Source organism: Nyctereutes procyonoides, unplaced genomic scaffold, assembly GCF_905146905.1.
Source record: "Nyctereutes procyonoides isolate TBG_1078 unplaced genomic scaffold, NYPRO_anot_genome, whole genome shotgun sequence".
Classification (NCBI taxonomy): domain Eukaryota; kingdom Metazoa; phylum Chordata; class Mammalia; order Carnivora; family Canidae; genus Nyctereutes; species Nyctereutes procyonoides.
The window spans coordinates 21,056,699-21,079,598 of NW_026575047.1; the positions used below are offsets into that span (position 1 = coordinate 21,056,699).

The 22,900-nt window shown below is 45.1% G+C and overlaps 1 protein-coding gene across 3 annotated transcripts in view; it reads left to right on the forward strand.

Moving 5' to 3' along the window:
- EVC2 (EvC ciliary complex subunit 2) overlaps nt 1-22,900 on the forward strand; it is a 136,998-nt gene that overhangs the window by 104,809 nt on the left and 9,289 nt on the right. For all 3 annotated transcript variants that reach the window (XM_055326573.1, XM_055326572.1, XM_055326574.1), the window contains 2 exons: nt 8,995-9,222; nt 16,771-16,985. In XM_055326573.1, the coding sequence (XP_055182548.1) occupies nt 8,995-9,222; nt 16,771-16,985 (443 nt within the window). The remainder of the gene's footprint in view (nt 1-8,994; nt 9,223-16,770; nt 16,986-22,900) is intronic.

Genomic DNA, 22,900 nt, shown 5'->3' on the forward strand with positions numbered 1-22,900 from the left:
GGATCATGCTATGAATTTCTTTCACTCTTCTCTTGCCTGATCTGTTCCTTGTTTTAATAAGACACACCTTCTTGTTTCTTAGGAAAGGGCACATAGATTTAGTATTTTAAAATTTTGTAAGACTGAAAATGTTTTCATTCTGCTCCCACAGTTGATGGGTAGTTTGACCAATTTTGGCATTTTGGAAAATTTTCTTGAGTTATATTGATTATGAACACCCTTTCTCGTCTCTAATCACTTTTTCTAGTCTCTAATTATTCAGAAATTAGACCTCTTATCTATTAGTTTTCTTGTTTTCATTATTTATTTTTTAAGTTTGTTTTTTTGTTTTGTTTTGTTTTTTTGAGTTGTTTGTTTTTGTTTTTGCTTTTTGTTTGTTTTACTTTACTGGGCGTATTTGTATCCTAGGTTTTATCTTCCAAACCATTAATTGAATTTTCATTTAAGTTTTTTAACTTCTAATTTATCAAGAGCTTCTTTTCCTCTCTGAATGCTCTCTTCTTAAAGAAATTATATATAGGCTACTATAACTTTTTGTATCTCTGAGAACATTTTTTTAAAGTTTTTTTTTTTAATTCTGCATATTTACTGTTACCTGTATATTCCTTAGAGGCTTTCCCCAGTGTGTGGTCACCCTTGGTCTGCTCGTATTTAAGAGTGAAGTACTCAAAAGCTCCTCAGAAGCTCTGAGCCTATAAGTGGGGCCTGTGGATGGTGACTTTCACCCTGGTGTGATGAGGCTAGACCATTTACTTGGGGAACCCCAATGTTAGGACCTTTATTTAAGGTTGATTGGCATCCCCAGAGAAGACCATTCTCCTGCCTATTTGGTAAAGGCCTGGTTGCCCACTATCTGAGGAACCAAACAGAGAAAGAAAACTGAGATATTTGTAGTCTGGATGTAAAGTTTCACTTGAGTCCTCTGTCTTCTATATAGAGCCTGGTTTCTCCAAGTTCATAGACTCTTCTGGAGAATAAATCTCCAGCTGTTGCTGGGGCAAGTTGGGTGTATAGAGTTCTAGAGGCTCCACCTCTCCTCTTGTTTACCTTCAGCTTTTACCTCTAACTTCCAGAGGTGTCTATGTTCTGTGATACTTAGTGGGAACTTGCAGCACAAATTATGTTGCTTCTTGGCTAGCCCCATTTCTGGCTTAGAATTCAGCCTTTGGGGGTCTGTGGAGTCCTTTGCTACTCAGTCATCTCCTTTCCAGATTTCTGGAATTTTACTGCTATTGTCTCCTCTCATTTTCCCCACCTTTCAGTTCTACCTCAAGGAAAACAGTAGATGCATGCTACAAATCTACCATCTTTTGCCAGGAAGCTTATTACTAATATTTTTCTACCTTGTGCATTTTTTTTTTCAGAGAGAGCATGTGAACTTGTGGGGGCAGAGGGAGAAGCAGACTCCCCACTTAGTGCAGAGCCCAATGCGGGTCTTGATCCCAGAACCCTGATATCATGATCTGAGCTAAAATCAAGAGTTAGATGCTTAACCAACTGAGCCACACGGGGGGCTGGGGAGCATCCAGATGAACAGATATCTTATCTCTTTTCACAGACAAAACTAAGACTCAGAGAGGTTAAACAACCTGTCTAGGTCACACAGCTAGTTAAATGAAAAATATATGTGTAAGAGATAACAGATCAACCATAAACAAAACTGTGCTGACTAGTTTAAGGCAGTACCCTTGATATATTTGAGATTTTTGCACTGTGATTATCTAGCTGATATGATGGGTGGTAGTGTCTTTACCATCATAGAAATCAATTTTCCTGTGTCTAAATGTAAGCACTAATAATTTTTATCTAGCAGTGTTGTATTTCATTTAGTAAATAATAACACCCCTTTGCTGAGTCTGCTGCAAGATGAAGGAGAGAGTCATCAGTTTTGAACCCATCCTGCAAAGCATTGGTGAAACTGATCTGGGTTTCCCAGGGCCAGCCACTAGGATGCAAGGGCATGCTTTTATGTAAAGAGCATTTCATTAGCCCTCTCTCCCAGCCTTTGGACATGAGATTTTTTTTATTTTTTATTTTTTAATTTAAATTCAGTTAGCCAATGTATATTATATACTTAGTCTCTGATGTAGTGTTCCATAATTCATCAGTTGCATATATCACCCAGTGCTCATCCCATCACAGGCATTAAGGTGGTGAGGTTCTTGATGTAACCACTGTCTCTCCCTGTGCTCTTGGCTAGCCACCTCCTGGCTGCTCTCCATGCCTTGCTCACTTTTCTCCAAGGAGGACGTTTCTGACTGGTGGGATTAAAGAGGGCATTGGGCGTGCTCAGTGAGGCTCCCTCAGCTCTCTTCCAAAGCCAGGCAGCCTGCAAGAGGCCCCCATTCTCCATCCGTGGAGAGACCCGCTGCTTGGGGGAGTGTGTATTCTTCTGGATGTCCCCCACTCCTCTCACCCCTAGCTGCCTTCTCTAGCATAGATTTCATCACTGTTAAAGCTAATGTTGGTCTCTGTCTCGTGTTTCTAGTTGTTTGTTTCCAAACCTAGGCAGGAAGGCTACGGTGTCTTGAACTGCTTCAGCGCCAGTAATTCTTGCTGGCTGACAGAGGTTGATTTTAATTTGTATTTAAAGGACATCACCGAACCTAGAAGAAACTTTTTTTTTTTAAATGTACTGGGAAGCAAGTCAGAAATTAGTAAGGCAGTGGTTTGAATTTCCCATTTAAAATAAGAGTGTTTAACAGCATATTATTTTGAAAGTGAATTTTTATTACTTTAGATAACTTGAATATTTAATGAAGCCTGTCACAAAAATGCTAATCTGAACCCTTTCCCAGGGCTCTTTTTAGACAAGGATGGAAACCCTCGCCAGAGGCATATTCTTACTGTGCTGAAATTAATAAATCAAACTTTCCAAAGAAGAAAAGGATTTTGGAGAAACTTTCTTTTCTTAATTTCACTAGCCACGTGATTCTTACAGGACATAGGAAAGGCTGCACGCTTGCCTGCATGTTTTATTTTTTTTTTATTTTTTATTTTTTTATTTATTTATTTTTTTTATTTTTTTATTATAAATTAATTTTTATTGGTGTTCAATTTACCAACATACAGAATAACACCCAGTGTTCATCCCGTCAAGTGTACCCCTCAGTGCCCGTCACCCATTCACCCCACCCCCCACTCTCCTCCCCCTCCACCACCCCTAGTTCATTTCCCAGAGTTAGAAGTCTTTATGTTCTGTCTCCCTTTCTGATATTTCTCACACATTTCTTCTCCCTTCCCTTATATTCCCTTTCGCTATTATTCATATTCCCCGAATGAATGAGAACATACACTGTTTGTCCTTCTCCGGTTACTGTGGCCAAGTTCAAAAAGGGTGTTGCCTGAGTTCTTCTCTGGGATTTTGATGGAATCTTGTCTCACATTTAGATCTTTCATCTATTTTGAGTTTATCTTTGTGTATGGTGCAAGAGAGTGGTCCAGTTTCATTCTTCTGCATGTGGATGTCCAATTTTCCCAGCACCATTTATTGAAGAGACTGTCTTTCTTCTAGTGGATCGTCTTTCCTCCTTTATCGTATATTAGTTGAGCATAAAGTTCAGGGTCCACTTCTGGGTTCTCTGTTCTGTTCCATTGATCTATGTGTCTGTTTTTGTGCCAGTACCACACTGTCTTGATGAACACAGCTTTGTAGTACAACCTGAAATCTGGCATTGTGATGCCCCCAGATATGGTTTTCTTTTTTTAAAATTCCCCTGGCTGTTTGGGGTCTTTTCTGATTCCACACAAATCTTAAAATAATTTGTTCTAAGTCTCTGAAGAAAGTCCATGGTATTTTGATAGGGATTGCATTATACGTGTAAATTGCCCTGGGTAACATTGACATTTTCACAATATTAATTCTGCCAATCCATGAGCATGGAATATTTTTCCATCTCTTTGTGTCTTCCTCAATTTCTTTCAGAAGTGTTCTGTAGTTTTTAGGGTATATTTTGAGACCCATTTGAATGGTAAATGGTTCTCCAACCTTTTATTTTCAGGTTGTAGGTGTCCTTCTGTCTAAAATGAGTCTCTTGTAGACAGCAAATAGATGGGTCCTGTTTTTTTATCCAGTCTGAAACTCTGCGCCTTTTGATGGGGTCATTAAGCCCATTCACGTTCAGAGTTACTATTGACAGATATGAGTTTAGTGTCATCATGATATCTATTTAGTCCTTGTTTTTGTGGATTGTTCCACTGAACTTCTTCTTAAAGGGGAGTTTTAAGAGTCCCCCTTAAAATTTCTTGCAGAGCTGGTTTGGAGGTCACATATTCTTTCAGTTCCTGCCTGTCTTGGAAGCTCTTTATCTCTCCTTCCATTTTGAATGAGAGCCTTGCTGGATAAAGTATTCTTGGTTGCAGGTTCTTCTCATTTAGGACCCTGAATATATCCTGCCAGCCCTTTCTGGCCTGCCAGGTCTCTGTGGAGAGGTCTGCTGTTACCCTAATATTCCTCCCCATGAAAGTCAGGGACTTCTTGTCTCTTGCTGCTTTAAGGATCTTCTCTTTATCTTTGGAATTTGCAAGCTTCACTATTAGATGTCGAGGTGTTGAACGGTTTTTATTGATTTTAGGGGGGGATCTCTCTATTTCCTGGATCTGAATGCCTGTTTCCCTTCCCAGGTTGGGAAAGTTTTCAGCTAGGATTTGTTCAAATACATATTCTGGCCCTCTGTCCCTTTCGGCGCCCTCGGGAACCCCAATTAAACGTAGGTTTTTCTTCCTTAGAGTGTCATTTATTTGCCTTAATCTGTCTTCATGGTTCTTTAATTGTTTATCTCTTTTTTCCTCAGTTTCCCTCTTTGCCATTAACTTGTCTTCTATGTCACTCACTCGTTCTTCCACCTCGTTAACCCTCGTCGTTAGGACTTCTAGTTTGGATTGCATCTCATTCAATTGATTTTTAATTTCTGCCTGATTGGATCTAAATTCTGCAGTCATGAAGTCTCGTGAGGCCTTAATGCTTTTTTCTAGAGCCACCAGTAGCTGTATAATGGTGCTTCTGAATTGGCTTTCTGACATTAAAGTGTAATCCAGATTTTGTAACTCTGCGGGAGAGAGGGCTGTTTCTGATTCTTTCTTTTGAGGTGAGGTTTTCCTTCTAGTCATTTTGCTCAGTGCAGAGTGGCCAAAAACAAGTTGTATTGGAACACGGGGGAGTATCACTGGTCCGTCCAGCTGGTCTTCTGGGGGAAGGGCCTGCTGTGCTGATTTTCAGGTGTTAGCACTTGGGGGAGCTGCTCTGCCCCTGCCTGCTGCAGGGCTCAGCGGGGGTTGTTTACCCCGTGAGGTCTCAGGAGGAACAGCCGCAGTGGCTATGGCAGCTCTGGAAGCCTGGATTCAGCCTCCGCAGGAACTACGGGGCTCGGGGCTCTCGGTTCTCCGTCCGCAGGGCCTGGAGGCTCCGGGGCGGGGCCGCTGATCTCAGCCTGGGGCAGGAGCGTCCTCGCTGTCCTGGGCCCTCCCGGCCTCTGCCTGTCCCGGGGGAGGCCGGATCCTGGGCTGTGTCCCGGCGCCCTGTGCTCCGGGGCCTGCGCTGTGGGATTCGCGCTCCCGCCCCGCAGCTCCCTCCCTGGAGCCGCTCCCGAGCCCCTCCGAGCTGCTCCGGTCGGTCCCTGCCGTGCGTTGCCCGCATGTTTTAGATGTGAATTTGCAGAAATGACACTTGAGATCTGCCCCGCACTCTGCAGGGGGCTCAGCTTTACAGGGTATTTGGGCCACCACCCATCCAGCCCTGGGGAGGTGACGTGGAAATCTGAGCTCGTGGAAATCTGAGCTCATGGCAGGTGCATGATAAGGGGACCATGCATCCTTTTCTTGGCTACCTGCCTGTACTCCCGTTTTTCCTTGAGGGTTTGCCTAGGTTTGTCATGGCCGTTCCCATTGCCTCAGGGTCTGTGAATATGTCACAGTCATCAGATGGTAGCCTTGAAATATGTGCAGGTTATTGTATGGCAATTAAACCCCAAAAGGCTTTCTTTAAAAATTCCGTGTGTTAGGAAGCATTATTACTCCCATTTTACAGATGAGAAAATATAGTTCTAGGTAGCACATTGATCTTGCCCAAGGTCCTCAGTGTGTCTCATCCATCTTTGCCTCTTCTTTACACCCCCCAACGCCTAGGTGCATCACATATTCCTGTATATTATACATATTTGGTGCTCATTAATTATTTTTTGGGTGGATGAATGCAGCATAAATATACTTTTTGTAAACTTGGGGTGAGAGAGCAACTGTGGGAAAACAGCTAAGATCCTGGAAATACTTTAGAGACTTGCGTCCCTGCATCCCCAGGAGGAAGCCATCAGACACCGCTTTTGGGGTCCCACTCTCATGAGGCTCTGCTGAGTCTTGGAAGGACATGGGACCACTGTTGGAGTGGTGCAGAGAATGTGACTGGCCGGAGGCCCAGGTGTGATCCACAGTTACCATGGAAACCCATCCGTGGGCAGGTGGCTGTCACCTGGTTCTGCAAGCTGGGAAAAAACTGGGGTCTAATAGCATCCTTTTGAGAACAAGGCTTCTTTTTCCCATTCAAGCAGGGAAATGAACCTATGTCTTCCAGAGTATCTGTGTTCCTCACCACAGTTCTGTGCATTGTGGCCTCTGGCCCTGAGGTTTATGAGCTTTCCTGTGAACCAAACATAAGTACTCATATGTTATATTTTTGCAGACCCTACATTCCATTTGGCTCTCTTCTTTGTTCTTCAAAGCTTGTTGAAGGCACCACTCTCCAAAAAGCGCTAGTAGGTCTACCCCCCACCTTGCCCTAGACCAAATTTTCTTCCCCAGCCAACAAGCCATCTGTTTCTTTGGGGCACTTCTGTCTTCCCGCCATCAGAGTTTTTCCTGAAGGTCAAGTTGTAGAGAAGAAATCAGAGCTTTTCAAACTGGGACTTGCAATTCTTCCAAGGGACACATGGCCAGACAGGAAGGCAGTGCCACCAGGGGAGAAACAGGGTCATCATCCTCTGCCAGCCTCCTATTCATTTAAATATTCTTTCTTATGTCAATCATTTCCAAACCCCTGAATACAAACAGGATTAAAAATAGGTTACATTGGGCAGTCCGGGTGGCTCAGCGGTTTAGCCCTGCTTTCAGCCCAGGGTGTGATCCTGGAGACCCGGGATCTAGTCCCACATCAGGCTCCCTGCATGGAGCCTGCTTCTCCCTCTGCCTGTGTCCCTGCCTCTCTCTCTCTCTCTCTCTCTCTCTCTGTGTGTCTTTCATGAATAAATAAATAAAATCTTTTAAAAAATGGTTACATGGCAGAAAACAAAATTCCACAAACTTTTTCAATATTTTTTTATTGTGGTGAAATATATATAACATGACATTTACCATCTTCAGCACTCTTGTGTGTACAGTAACAGAGGTGTGAAGTACAGTGATGCTGTTGGGCAACCATCCCCACCCCATCTCCAGATCTTTCATCTTTCCAAGCTGGAACTCCATCCCCATGAAGCACTCACCCTCTGTGGCCCCCAGCCCCTCAGTACCCACCATGGCTTTCCGTCTGTGTGAATTCAGCTGCGCCAAGTACCTCATATAAGTAGAATGCCACAATGTCTGTCCTTTTGGGACTGGCTTATTTCCCTTTTAGCAGAGTGTCCTCAAGATTCATCTATATGGTAGCAGGTGTCATAACCTCCTCCTGTTTTAAGGCTGTGTAATATTCTGCTATCTGGGCAGACCACATTGTGTTTATTCATTCGTCTGTCAATGGTTACTTGGGTTGCTCTTACCTTTGGTTTTGTGAGTGAGATTCCACACACATCTAAAGATTGAACGAAAAGCTTTCCCAAGATGTATGCTTGAGCAGGCTTGTGGTTTCTGGAGCTCTCTGTGAAGGGAGGATGTACTCATCTACAAGGACCTGCCTTCAAGGGCTCAGGTAGGGGGTGGTACCTGAGAAGCTTTAGACCCCATTGTTCACATGACAGCATTTCTTTTTTTTTTTTTTTTTTAAAGATTCTATTTATTTATGATGGACGTAGAGAGAGAGAGAGGCAGAGGGAGAGGCAGGCTCCATGCTGGGAGCCCGACATGGGACTCAATCCTGGGACTCCAGGATTGCGCCCTGGGCCAAAGGCAGGCGCTAAACCGCTGAGCCACCCGGGGATCCCCACATGACAGCATTTCTGGAGAAAGTATAAGAGGTAGTGGTTGTAGAGCAGATGCATGGATGACAGAATGAACAGCTTGGACATGTGACTGAGTAAAGTGGATGGATTCCCTTCTGTGGAATATTCAGAGCCCCTTGGGTGCCTGGGCCTGCCCTCCCCTGGAAGGGCTCATGTCCTTGCGGGGTCCACAGTGTCGCAAAGGCCAGCACAGGAGAAGAGCATTGAACAAAGGACAGAGGAGTAAGTGACAAACAAATGCCCCATAGGGACACTTCAAAGAGAGTAGTGAGGACCAGGGACCCGAAGGACAAACAGGAGACCTTCAGGAAGACAAGGGTGCCAGGGAATGCCAGTCACAGGGGGACCCTGACAGTAGGCTCAGGAGCATGCCCAGAGTGGCCAGGAGGGGTGGAGGGGGAAGGGAGTTGGTGGAAGAGGATCAGATGGGACCTTCCAGGCATACTTCAGCTGGGATCACGGTGGGAAGGGCTCAGAGCCCGTGTTAGAAACTTTGAACTTTCATCCTCCCCATGGGATACCTTGAAGGATTCCCCCCAGGTAGGAACACAGTCCCCTGTACCTTCGAGAGTGGTCAGTGTGGAGTGAATGGCCAGAGTCCAGAAGCCCCAGAGGGTCTTAATAAGCAGAGCTGCCCTGTGGTCCTAAATTGCACCCTGCAGGTTCCAGGGCTGCTTCTATGCGAGTATTTGAGACCTTCCCAATACTCCCAATTTGAGTGAATGACCGAGCACAGCCAAGCAGGGTGCTGCTGGGACGTCCTCTCTGCCCGCCCCGTTGCTGTCCTCCCCACTGGCCCCAACCGTGCTCCACTTACCTGCCTGGCTTCTGGCCTGCCCCCGCTCCCCAGGTCCGTGGAGAGCTCCTCCGGGAACGTGTACAGCGGCTTGAGGAGCAGGAGGCTCGCTTCGCGGAGTCGCTGGTCTCCCTGCAGTTCCAGAAGGCAGCCAGGATGGCCAAGACCCTGTGGGCATACACCGCCCTCCTGAGCACCCAGGACCTGCTCCTGGAGGAGCTGCGCGAGTCTGAGACCCTGACAAAGTTGGCCTGTGAGCAGATCCTGGGGTCCCACAGCCCGGTGAGTGTGGGGCTCGCCAAGGAAGGGGGTTGGAGCCTGTGCCACATCCACAGGCTCATGGGTTCATCTCGGTGCCCTCCCCTGGCTCCCTCCCTGTCCAGTAGGTGGTTGCCTGCCCTGTCTACACTGCAGGGTTGCAGGGAGGGCTAAGTGAGGTGACCTAAAGGCCTCAAGCTTGCTGGATTGCATTGTCCCCCTGGGGAGCAAATGTTTTGAATCTTAACATTTTTAACATTTCTGAAACGGGGATGCACTTTGCATCAAGAGCCGGGTTGCGGGATCATCACTTCTAGAGCTGTGGAACCAGCATAGCTTTCAGTTAACGGGCCTTAGACGTGATGAAATCCTGGATTGTTGTTTATTTTTATAATTACATTTATTACCATTATGCCTATGTGCTGCCTTTGTGTCAAGGTGTGGGAGGTATATTCATAAAATGGAAGTAATGGAATTAGCTGTTTTGTGGACTGATTTTAGGTCCTTTATGAGAAGATTTTAGAACTACATATGTTATTATAATACCGCTAGAGAGGAAAAGGAACCCTGCTCACTGGGTGCCAGGTATGTGCAGGCAAGCACGAACAGGCTGTGAATGGACACACTCTGGTGTAAGCATTAATCATTCTTAATCACACATCTCAAAATGCCCCTTTAAGCACGACTGATTATAAGTTACAATCTTATGCTGCTCCACCTTTATGCCCTCTATCACACATTATATTACTTAACTATTGAGCTGTGTTGTGAAGTGGGCACTGCTATTATGTTCAGTTCTCAGGGAGAAATTGAGATTCGGGCAGGTGGCAGGTCTCCATGTGGCTGATAAATGCCAGGAGTGGAACGCAATCTGTTTTTGACTTCAACCCACCAGGTCACGTTCATGGACTTCCTTGTTGATCTTGCCAGTGGGGGTTCCCATCATTCCTTTTTTAAAGTCGTAAATAACATTAGATTCTGAAGTCGTAAATAACATTAGTCGTGAATAACATTAGAGTCCTGAGCTGTTTCTCCCATAAACATCATGCAGCCTGCATTATGTCAGATGTTTTTCAGGATAGAAAGAAGTGGAAATGTTGGTATTCCAAAACAAAACATTCAGATGGTGGATAAGTAAAAATAAACATACATCGCAATGCTTTGTTAGTGCACAAAAGAATGTGGAAAATTACCAGAGGCCAAGGATATCCCAGGGAAGGCCAATCCAAAGGCTCCAATCCCAGGGCAAGAACTGAGATCTGCAACCCAGGGATTTGGGGTTCATCTGGGGGGATAGGATATGAGGCTGGGGTGTCCTGAGGAGGTAAAACCCCCAGTGAGGGGGTGGGAGGAGAAAGCCACCTGCTGTCAAAGGAGTCACCCTTCTTGGGAAGACCTGTCCATTCCCCAGGGCTGGGGGTGGGGGGAGGGGGAAAGGGGAGGGGACTCTCCCCTGTGAATTTGTTTTCAAAGGCTTCTGCTGGTTTGAAGGAATCCAAAAGTACTTCAGCTCTCCAGTCAGGAAATCTCCCAAAGCAATAAATTAAATTACAATGGTTCTGGGATGGCTGACTACTCTAGTGCTTGGCCAGAGCAAAAACAAATCCTCTCCAGAGGGAAATATTTTCCATCTGGGCATCTCCAGATTTTCACAGATTAATTCCAGCCAAATATAAGTTCTCAGTTAAAATTAGAAGTCCCCAAACACATAAGCAAGACAAAATGATGTATATGTGGGAGAAACCAAAAAATAAATAAATAAAGACCCAACAGACTGAAATCTCTAAAGATGTTAGATGCTCAGATGATCAGCATAGAATATAAAATAATGATTTATGAAATTATTTTAAAAATTAAAGGTAATACCGAAATGACTTTAGAGTTTTCATTCACGAGCACAGCAGAGTGATTCTAAACTTGCATGTATGTGATAAAAGACTCAAAATAACGAAAAGCAATTGACAAAACAGCAGGGAGAAGTTGGTAAATCTGTCACTGCAGTGGGAGATTGCAGCACACCCCTTTTCTGTGGTTGATCAGATAAGACATGTGAAGATACCAATGAGTTGATTAACCAGTCAACCTGTATTTAATGTATGTCCACAGAATCTTACAGCCAGCAATTAACAAATACATATTATTCTTGTGCACACATTGGAACTGTTACAATTAAGTTATACAATATTATTTGAAAATTTTTGAAAAAGAAAATTAAGTTTAAATCCATTTAAGAAAAGATTATTACTCACAGTCCATGCTTGGAAAGTTTTAAAACTTACTTCTGAATAATTCATTAGTCAAAGAAATGATAATGGAAATTTTTTTTAATGTAGAACAGAAAAATAATATAAATACAACATATTAAAATTTGTGGAATTTTGCCGAAGTAGTTTTTTAGCTCTAAGGGAAATTAATGCTCTAAACTTATATTTAAAAAGAAAGGCGAAAGGCTTATGATTAAGATCATATGAAAAACTAGAGGAGAATGATGAGAAATAAATCTGGAAAGAAGGAAGGAAGATCACATAAGTAAAATAAGAAAAAAACCTACCCAAAACCAACCAAACTATGACAGAAAGGATCAGTAATGTGAAAATTTGAATTTTCTGAAAAAAGGCTAATAAAATACACAAAGCTCTGATATGAGTGACCATTTGAAAAAGAGATATGGCGTTAATAAATAATAAAAAGCATCATTAACTATACATGCAATAGAGTTTTAGAAAATAAAACTCTGTGAATAATTTCGTGTAGATGAATTTGAAAACTGAAAGGAAATGGAAAGTTTCCTAGAAAATTTGTCAAAATGGACTCAAGTAGAAAGCCTTATTACCATAAAAGAAATTGATTCAGTAGTCAGGAAATCTGACACAAAAAGGCACCAACCCTGATAGTTTTATAGGTGAGCTCCAACAAATTTTTCCAATCTCATATACAAATTATTTCTGATGTTAGAAAAATAGGGAATATTCCTCATTTTATGAAGCTTAGACAACCCTGACATGAAAACCAGACAGGAGTAGTATAAGAACAATTCTAGTTCACCCTTACTTGTGAGCATAGACATACAACTTGTAAACAAAATACCACTAACCTAATCCAGCCATCCATAAAATAATTAGCACAGCATGGCCAGGTTGAGTTTTTCCCAGAAATATAAGGTTGGTTGAACTTTAAAATATCCATTTACAAAGTTTGCCAGGTTAACGGATTAAAGGAGAAAAGAAAAAAACTTATATGATCATTTCGGTATAACAGAATAAGTATTTTGTCAAGTTCAACACCCACCTAAGATAAAAATTTCTTAGCAAATTCATGTCAGGAGGAAACCAACACTGGGTATTTACCCAAAATCCCAGCAAGAATGAGAGAGATGATGGGTGCAGGGGTATGCATGGCCCCAAATTACAGGTGAAGGATGTGAGGCCTACAGAGGAGGGACAAGTCAAGGTTGTGTATTGATTAGGTGCAGAGTAGACACTAGGAGCCTGTGGCCTTCAGCTCACATTTCACCTGCTGCCCCCTGAGTGCCCTGGGCAACCGCTCAGCTCAGCCCTGAGACACCTTGAGACTGCCCTGACTTCTCTAGTCATTGGGTAGTATGACGCTTACATTTTCAGTTTCATCTCACGGCCTTTTTGCGTAACATCAAAGTTTCCATCTTCTTGAATGTGTTTGGAAGAGTTATGTGTCCTGAAATGGAAGCAACTGCTCATAAGTCACATGATGTATTATCCAGCTGGTGGAAAGGCAGTGAACGTGAAGATGCCAGGGTTTTCTTGATTTGCATTTGAAGGGAAGACAAACCTGTTGTTTTGCTCCAGATACTAGACTTTCATTCCACAATTTGATCATTCCGTGAAAACTGCTTTCCCATTGTGAATGGGCTCTTAAGCTGTTAAACATTCAGAGGAATTAAAAAACCATGAAATGAAATCCTTTGGAAGGAAGGACTTGGAAGAGAACTATATCAAGGGCACCACCTTGGATAAAAGATTCCAACGCATCTTGTGAGATGGGAACATAGGCAAGGCACAGTTGAATCACGGGACCATGAGGCATGATGGGCAAATCTGCAGAGGATGGACTTCCCCCTAACAGATCCTGGGACCCCAGACCAACCATACCCACTATATCTGCACCATAGTTCGATTGCTCTAGATCCACTGTTCCAAGCCTGAACCCGGTGTCTTCCTCTGTTCTTCCTCTGGCTTACTGCCCACTTGCTGCTAATCACCCAGTCTGTTGATTCTGCCCACTTGCTGCTAATCACCCAGTCTGTTGATTCTGACTTTGGTGCCCAGCTTCACTGCTAGGACAAATCTAGACATGAAAAAGAAAAATAACACTAACAGTAATTTGCTCATGTGAATCGGGCTCTCCGTAAGTCCAGAGCATCATGAGAAGTGTTTGAACCTTCTGTCAAGCCCATGATGCTTCTATACCCATTCTATAGATGCAGGAATGAGGCTCAGGAAGGTTACAGCATTGCCCCAAGCTCCCGCAGCTGGAAAGCAGGGCTTGCACCTTCTCCCGCAAAGCCTGGCTCCTGTCCTCACATGTGTTTCCACCTGCATCCCTCCGCCTACTCTGGTCCCCTCTACACTGTGGCCTGAGATGTCTCTGAAAAACAGAAATGATCATTGACAACCTCAGCCTGCCTCTACTCTAGATTTCAAATCTCTGCCTTCACTACTGTCGGAGGGACCCCGCATTTCAACCTGGACCTTTGCTGCTCCGCACACTTGAGCATCCATTCCATTCAGGCTCTGAATTCATTCCTCTGAATTACTCCCATTCCTCTGAATGGGCTTGGCTTCTGTTTGACCCCTTTGCAAGCTCATATCCATAGTCTGAGTCAAGCCAAATGTTGCCTCCTCTGTGAAGCCCTCCATGATTCCCTCGGGCAGAGTTGGTCTCTTTCAGCTTCATGTTTACATCCTGTCCCTCCCAAATCTCTGCAACAGCAGATGGTGGCTGTTACTGTCACTGTAACTGCACAGCTGTCATCCACACTAGACTGTGAGTTCCCAGAGTCCAGGGGCTGCATCTCATTCACCCCTGACCCCTTCTGCCCAATAAAAGGCCTGGAGCTGTCAATCTGTCTTTCATCTCATTGTCTATCTGTCTAACCATTCATTCAACTGATACCTACAGAGTGCTTGCCAGAGACAACAGAGCCGAGGCATGGGGCCCAGAGCCCGAGAAACCTGAAATCCCTCCTCACTCATGGCACTTGTGCTGTTCTGTGACTTCAGGAGATTGACCAATACTCTCTATGCCTTAGCCACCTTATCTATATTATTGCATAATAACACATTTGGGTTTTTTTAAAGATTTTATTTATTTATTCATGAGAGACACAGAGAGAGAGGCAGAGACACAGGCAGAGGAAGAAGCAGGCTCCCTGCAGGGAGCCTAATGTGAGACTCAATCCCAGGACTCCAGGATCACGCCCTGGGCCGAAGGCAGATGCTTAACTGCTAAACCACCCAGGTGTCCCATAATAACACATTTCTCCTTTGTGCTGGATCGAGTCTGACAGTACATGCTAGCTGACATTATTATTATTAGGAATAATTGAGATGCTGCTGCTGACCATGACTGTTCTTTCTTCTGCGAGCCAGGCCCTGTGGTCCCTGCTAGGCAGAAGGGTAAACAGGCCAGCTGCAGTCCCTGGCTCTCCACCCTCAGCAGTTAAACTCTAGGGAGGAGAACAGGTATTAAGGAAGATAGTTCCAGAACCAGGCCTTGGATTCCAGTTGTGCAAAGTGGCAGGTGGTTGTCAGGGTGCGGAAGGAATTTGGGGGACAGGCTGGCCTCTGGAAGGATGTGCCATCAGCAGCTACAACCTGCAGGACACATTCCCATTTCACTTCTGTTCCCAGTCACGGCTCACCAAGTCTTGGAAAACAAGTGTGACACTCTCTGTGCTCTCCTCCTGCTTTGGAGACACTGGCAGCTGTGGGTTCTGGCCTTCGTTCCCCACACCGTGGCTGGGGCTGGCCAGCGTGAGTGTGGGATCAGTGAGAGCCTGGTCCACGAGCAGGCTCCAGGCATGCTGACAGCACATGCTGTCAGAAACTCATTAGCGCTGTTAGAAGCTCTGTGTTTGGTTATGTTTACATTTGGGATGCTGCAAGGAGATGGATGGCCGTAATTGGAAACTTCAGTGTGTTAGATGGCTCCGCTCAGAACGGCAGGCTCTTTTGCACTTATTTTAGGAGGATGATGGACCACCGTCCTCTCTGGAGCCCATCTGAAGCCCCTGGACTGAGTCCCAGCTTCACCTTCCACCCCCACTTAGAGTCCTGGCCTGTCTGTGTCTACATTCTATGAGGCTTGGGACCTTCCAGCCCCCGTCTCTCCTTAAACCTGAGCCAGCTGTGGACAGAATCCTGTAGCCAGATTATCTGACTCTGGTGGCCTAAGAATGCAGCTTTCTTCTCCTTCGCCAACAAGAGACAGTGTAGTGTGACCTGGCCTGGCCTCAAGCTCTGGCTCTACCACTTAAGAGCTGCATGAGACAGAAAATTACTTTAACTCTTTTGCCTTAATCTCCTCCTCTGTAGTGGGGGAAATAAGAGTATGTATTCCATAGGGTGGTTTCAAGGACTCCATGAGATTAATATATGTGAACACTTAGAAGGGCACCCAGCATGCTGTGGGTCCCATCGGTGTCCACCCTGGTTGTTGTGCTCCGGCACAGGCTTCCCACCAGGTGGATAAATGTGTGCTGATGTCCTGTACATCAGCGATGACAGGTGCCAGCTTCCAGGCATGGTGCTGAGCGCTGCAGACAGTGAGCTGGAGATCCAGCCCTGCCCCCCGGAGCTCACACTGTAACAGAAAGGTACGGCGACTTTAGACAGTACAGAGATGGGGTAGTCTCAGCCTGCTTGGGCTTCCATAACAAACACCAGAGCCTGGGGGGCTGAAACAACAGACGTTTCTCTCAGAGGTCTGGAGGCTGGAAATCCAAGATCAAGGTACCAGCCTTGATCATTCATTGCTGAGAGCTTCTTTCCTGGCTTCAGATGGCCACTTCCCTGTTGAATCCTCACATGGCAGAGAGCCGGGGCTCAGGTGTCTCTTTTCCAGTCTTACAAGGATGCTGATCCTATCCTGGGGCTCCACCTTCGGCACCTCATCTAAACTCATTTGCCTCCCCAAAGCCTCACTCACTCCCCTAAGTACCATCCCATTGTGAATAAAAGCCCCAATATAGGAAGTGTGAGGGACCACAGACTTTCCGCCTTTAATGGGCACAGACAGGGGAAAGCGAGCGGGCACCTTTGGAGTGGGTGTCGTGTCGTCCCAGGGACCCGAGGAACCCCTCACTGAGGATGTCCTTGAGGGCTTGAAAGGAGACTCAGAACTGGCCAGGCAACCAGAGGAGGGCCCTGTAGGTGGCAGGAGCAGTGTGTGCAAAGGCAGGGAGGTGTGAGAGGTCCTCGTGTGGCCTCCTTGTGCTGTTCGGCCCGTCTAGAGCGGGGAGGTGAGCAAGAACAGATCATGCCAGGCCCAGGAGCTCTGATTTAATCTGTGGACCCCTTGCCCTTCTGTGTGCAGGAGCTCCAGGAGCTGGAGAGGAAGCTGGAAGACAAGCTGGCCCACCAGGAGGCGTCTCAGCTACAGCGGGCTCTGACAAGCCGGCAGCAGTGGGCTGGCGATGGGCCCGGGCTTCTGGGCGAGCCCGAGGACACGGGTTCTGAAAGGCAGATGTCTGCTGTCCTGCAGCAAGCCCTGAGCCAGGGCCGGAAGCTACTGGAGCGCCACCAGCAGAGGTGAGCCCATTGCCCAGTGGTGGCACAGTATGGTATCGGTCCCCTGCAGGCCTGGGGGCACCTGGCCTCTTGGCTCATCTGGACCCGGCCCCCCGGCTGTCACCCTGCTGGCTGAGGTGTCCTCCCAGTGCCTAGACACCAGCTGCTGACTTAGGAGGGGATGTTCTTCTTCCCTGACATCACCCCTGCCTTGATTTATTTTCTTTTTGGTATCATTGAGGTTTTTGCTGAACATATTTTTTAAACTTTTTATTTTCAAATAATTGTAGACTCATAAGAAGTTGCAGAAATAGTGCAGGGAAATTCCATGCCCCACCCTCACCCAGCCTTACCTGGTGCCAGCATCGCACATAATCACAGCACTTTATCCAGACAGGGGTGTGATGCAGTGAATACCGGCCTCACTCAGATCTCACCTTGAATGTAACAGTTCATATCCTGCTTTTATAAAATTAGAAAACAAGACAGAGCCCTTACCTTCTGTTAGGGCTGTTCTTTGCATTCTTCTTAATTAACAATTAGCCTTGAGGAGGGCAAGATGGCGGAAGAGTAGGGTCCCCAAATCACCTGTCCCCAAAAAATTACCTGGATAACCTTCAAATCATCCTGAAAACCTACGAATTCGGCCTGAGATGTAAAGAGAGACCACCTGGAACGCTCCAGTGAGAAGAGTTCGCGCTTCTATCAGGTCTCTATTTTTTCCAACAACATGGTAGACTCTTCTCTTTTTATTTAAATATTCTTTCTGTTGGAGGAGGGGCAAGATGGCGGAGGAGTAGGGTCCCCAAATCACCTGTCCCCAACAAATTACCTAGATAACCTTCAAACCATCCTGAAAATCTACGAATTCGGCCTGAGATTTAAAGAGAGACCAGCTGGAATGCTACAGTGAGAGGAGTTCACGCTTCTATCAAGGTAGGAAGACGGGGAAAAAGAAATAAAGGAACAAAAGGCCTCCGAGGGGGAGGGGCCCCGGAGGAGCCGGGCTGAGGCCGGGGCGAGTGTCCCCAGGACAGGAGAGCCCCGTCCCGGAGGAGCAGGAGCTGCACCAACCTTCCCGGGCGGGCGGAAAGGGGCTCGCAGGGAGTTGGAGCAGGACCCAGGAGGGCGGGGATGCCCTCGGGCTCCCGGGGACACTAACAGACACCTGCGAGCGCAGGAGAGTGCGCCGAGCTCCCTAAGGGCTGCAGCGCGCACCGGAGCAGTTCGGAGGGGCTCGGGAGCGGCTCCAGGGAGGGAGCTGCGGGGCGGGAGCGCAAATCCAACAACACAGGCCCGGGAGCACAGGGCGCCGGGACACAGCCCAGGATCCGGCCTCCCCCCGGGACAGGCAGAGGCCGGGAGGGCCCAGGACAGCAAGGACGCTCCTGCCCCGAGCTGAGCAGATCAGCGGCCCCGCCCCGGAGCCTCCAGGCCCTGCGGACGGAGAACCGAGAGCCCCGAGCCCCGTAGTTCCTGCGGAGGCTGAATCCAGGCTTCCAGAGTTGCCATAGCAACTGCCGCTGATCCTCCTGAGACCTCACGGGGTAAACAACCCCCGCTGAGCCCTGCAGCAGGCAGGGGCAGAGCAGCTCCCCCAAGTGCTAACACCTGAAAATCAGCGCAACAGGCCCCTCCCCCAGAAGACCAGCTGGACGGACCAGTTCCAGGGGAAGTCAAGGGACTTAAACTCTACAGAAATACTCCCCCGTGTTTTTTTTTTCTTTTCTTTTTTCTTTTCTTTTTGATTTCTGATTGCTTCCCCCACCCCCTTTTTTTTTTACCTTTCTTTCTTTTTCTTTCCCTTTTTCTTCTCTTCTTTCCTTTTTCTTTTCTTTTTCTTTTTTCTTTTTCTCTTTTCTTTCCTTCTCTCTCTTTCTCTCATTCTCCCAATACAACTTGTTTTTGGCCACTCCGCACTGAGCAAAATGACTAGAAGGAAAACCTCACCTCAAAAGAAAGAATCAGAAACAGCCCTCTCTCCCACAGAGCTACAAAATCTGGATTACAATTCAATGTCAGAAAGCCAATTCAGAAGCACCATTATACAGCTACTGGTGGCTCTAGAAAAAAGCATTAAGGACTCACGAGACTTCATGACTGCAGAATTTAGATCCAATCAGGCAGAAATTAAAAATCAACTGAATGAGATGCAATCCAAACTAGAAGTCCTAACGACGAGGGTTAACGAGGTGGAAGAACGAGTGAGTGACATAGAAGACAAGTTAATGGCAAAGAGGGAAACTGAGGAAAAAAGAGATAAACAATTAAAGAACCATGAAGACAGATTAAGGGAAATAAATGACACTCTAAGGAAGAAAAATCTACGTTTAATTGGGGTTCCCGAGGGCGCCGAAAGGGCCAGAGGGCCAGAATATGTATTTGAACAAATCCTAGCTGAAAACTTTCCCAATCTGGGAAGGGAAACAGGCATTCAGATCCAGGAAATAGAGAGATCCCCCCCTAAAATCAATAAAAACCGTTCAACACCTCGACATCTAATAGTGAAGCTTGCAAATTCCAAAGATAAAGAGAAGATCCTTAAAGCAGCAAGAGACAAGAAGTCCCTGACTTTCATGGGGAGGAATATTAGGGTAACAGCAGACCTCTCCACAGAGACCTGGCAGGCCAGAAAGGGCTGGCAGGATATATTCAGGGTCCTAAATGAGAAGAACATGCAACCAAGAATACTTTATCCAGCAAGGCTCTCATTCAAAATGGAAGGAGAGATAAAGAGCTTCCAAGACAGGCAGGAACTGAAAGAATATGTGACCTCCAAACCAGCTCTGCAAGAAATTTTAAGGGGGACTCTTAAAATTCCCCTTTAAGAAGAAGTTCAGTGGAACAATCCACAAAAACAAGGACTAAATAGATATCATGATGACACTAAACTCATATCTGTCAATAGTAACTCTGAACGTGAACGGGCTTAATGACCCCATCAAAAGGCGCAGGGTTTCAGACTGGATAAAAAAGCAGGACCCATCTATTTGCTGTCTACAAGAGACTCATTTTAGACAGAAGGACACCTACAACCTGAAAATAAAAGGTTGGAGAACCATTTACCATTCAAATGGTTCTCAAAAGAAAGCAGGGGTAGCCATCCTTGTATCAGATAAACTAAAATTCACTCCGAAGACAGTAGTGAGAGACGAAGAGGGACACTATATCATACTTAAAGGATCTATCCAACAAGAGGACTTAACAATCCTCAATATATATGCCCCGAATGTGGGAGCTGCCAAATACTTAAACGAATTATTAACCAAAGTAAAGAAATACTTAGATAATAATACACTTATACTTGGTGACTTCAATCTAGCTCTCTCTACCCTTGATAGGTCTTCTAAACACAACATCTCCAAAGAAACGAGAGCTTTAAATGATACACTGGACCAGATAGATTTCACAGATATCTACAGAACTTTACATCCAAACTCAACTGAATACACATTCTTCTCAAGTGCACATGGAACTTTTTCCAGAATAGACCACATACTGGGTCACAAATCGGGTCTGAACCGATACCAAAAGATTGGGATCGTCCCCTGCATATTCTCAGACCATAACGCCTTGAAATTAGAACTCAATCACAAGAAGAAGTTTGGAAGGACCTCAAACACGTGGAGGTTAAGGACCATCCTGCTAAAAGATAAAAGGGTCAACCAGGAAATTAAGGAAGAATTAAAAAGATTCATGGAAACTAATGAGAATGAAGATACAACTGTTCAAAATCTTTGGGATGCAGCAAAAGCAGTCCTGAGGGGGAAATACATCGCAATACAAGCATCCATTCAAAAACTGGAAAGAACTCAAATACAAAAGCTAACCTTACACATAAAGGAGCTAGAGAAGAAGCAGCAAATCGACCCGACGCCCAGCAGAAGAAGAGAGTTAATTAAAATTCGAGCAGAACTCAACGAATTTGAGACCAGAAGAACTGTGGAACAGATCAATAGAACCAGGAGTTGGTTCTTTGAAAGAATTAATAAGATAGATAAACCATTAGCCAACCTTATTAAAAAGAAGAGAGAGAAGACTCAAATTAATAAAATCATGAATGAGAAAGGAGAGATCACTACCAACACTAAGGAAATACAAACGATTTTAAAAACATATTATGAACAGCTCTACGCCAATAAATTAGGCAATCTAGAAGAAATGGACGCATTCCTGGAAAGCCACAAACTACCAAAACTGGAGCAGGAAGAAATAGAAAACCTGAACAGGCCAATAACCAGGGAGGAAATTGAAGCAGTCATCAAAAACCTCCCAAGACACAAGAGTCCAGGGCCAGATGGCTTCCCAGGGGAATTCTATCAAACGTTTAAAGAAGAAATCATACCTATTCTACTAAAGCTGTTTGGAAAGATAGAAAGAGATGGAGTACTTCCAAACTCATTCTATGAGGCCAGCATCACCTTAATTCCAAAACCAGACAAAGACCCCACCAAAAAGGAGAATTACAGACCAATATCCCTGATGAACATGGATGCAAAAATTCTCAACAAGATACTAGCCAATAGGATCCAACAACACATTAAGAAAATTATTCACCATGACCAAGTAGGATTTATCCCCGGGACGCAAGGCTGGTTCAACACTCGTAAAACAATCAATGTGATTCATCATATCAGCAAGAGAAAAACCAAGAACCATATGATCCTCTCATTAGATGCAGAGAAAGCATTTGACAAAATACAGCATCCATTCCTGATTAAAACTCTTCAGAGTGTAGGGATAGAGGGAACTTTCCTCGATATCTTAAAAGCCATCTACGAAAAGCCCACAGCAAATATCATTCTCAATGGGGAAGCACTGGGAGCCTTTCCCCTAAGATCAGGAACCAGACAGGGATGTCCACTCTCACCACTGCTATTCAACATAGTATTGGAAGTCCTAGCCTCAGCAATCAGACAACAAAAAGACATTAAAGGCATTCAAATTGGCAAAGAAGAAGTCAAACTCTCCCTCTTCGCCGATGACATGATACTCTACATAGAAAACCCAAAAGCCTCCACCCCAAGATTGCTAGAACTCATACAGCAATTTGGTAGCGTGGCAGGATACAAAATCAATGCCCAGAAATCAATGGCATTCCTATACACTAACAATGAGACTGAAGAAAGAGAAATTAAGGAGTCAATCCCATTTACAATTGCACCCAAAAGCATAAGATACCTAGGAATAAACCTAACCAAAGAGGTAAAGGATCTATACCCTAAAAACTATAGAACACTTCTGAAAGAAATTGAGGAAGACACAAAGAGATGGAAAAATATTCCATGCTCATGGATTGGCAGAATTAATATTGTGAAAATGTCAATGCTACCCAGGGCAATTTACACGTTCAATGCAATCCCTATCAAAATACCATGGACTTTTTTCAGAGACTTAGAACAAATTATTTTAAGATTTGTGTGGAATCAGAAAAGACCCCGAATAGCCAGGGGAATTTTAAAAAAGAAAACCATAGCTGGGGGCATCACAATGCCAGATTTCAGGTTGTACTACAAAGCTGTGGTCATCAAGACAGTGTGGTACTGGCACAAAAACAGACACATAGACCAATGGAACAGAATAGAGAATCCAGAAATGGACCCTGAACTTTATGGTCAACTAATATTCGACAAAGGAGGAAAGACGATCCACTGGAAGAAAGACAGTCTCTTCAATAAATGGTGCTGGGAAAATTGGTCATCCACATGCAGAAGAATGAAACTAGACCACTCTCTTGCACCATACACAAAGATAAACTCAAAATGGATGAAAGATTTAAATGTGAGACAAGACTCCATCAAAATCCTAGAGGAGAACACAGGCAACACCCTTTTTGAACTTGGCCACAGTAACTTCTTGCAAGATACATCCACGAAAACAAAAGAAACAAAAGCAAAAATGAACTATTGGGACTTCATCAAGATAAGAAGCTTTTG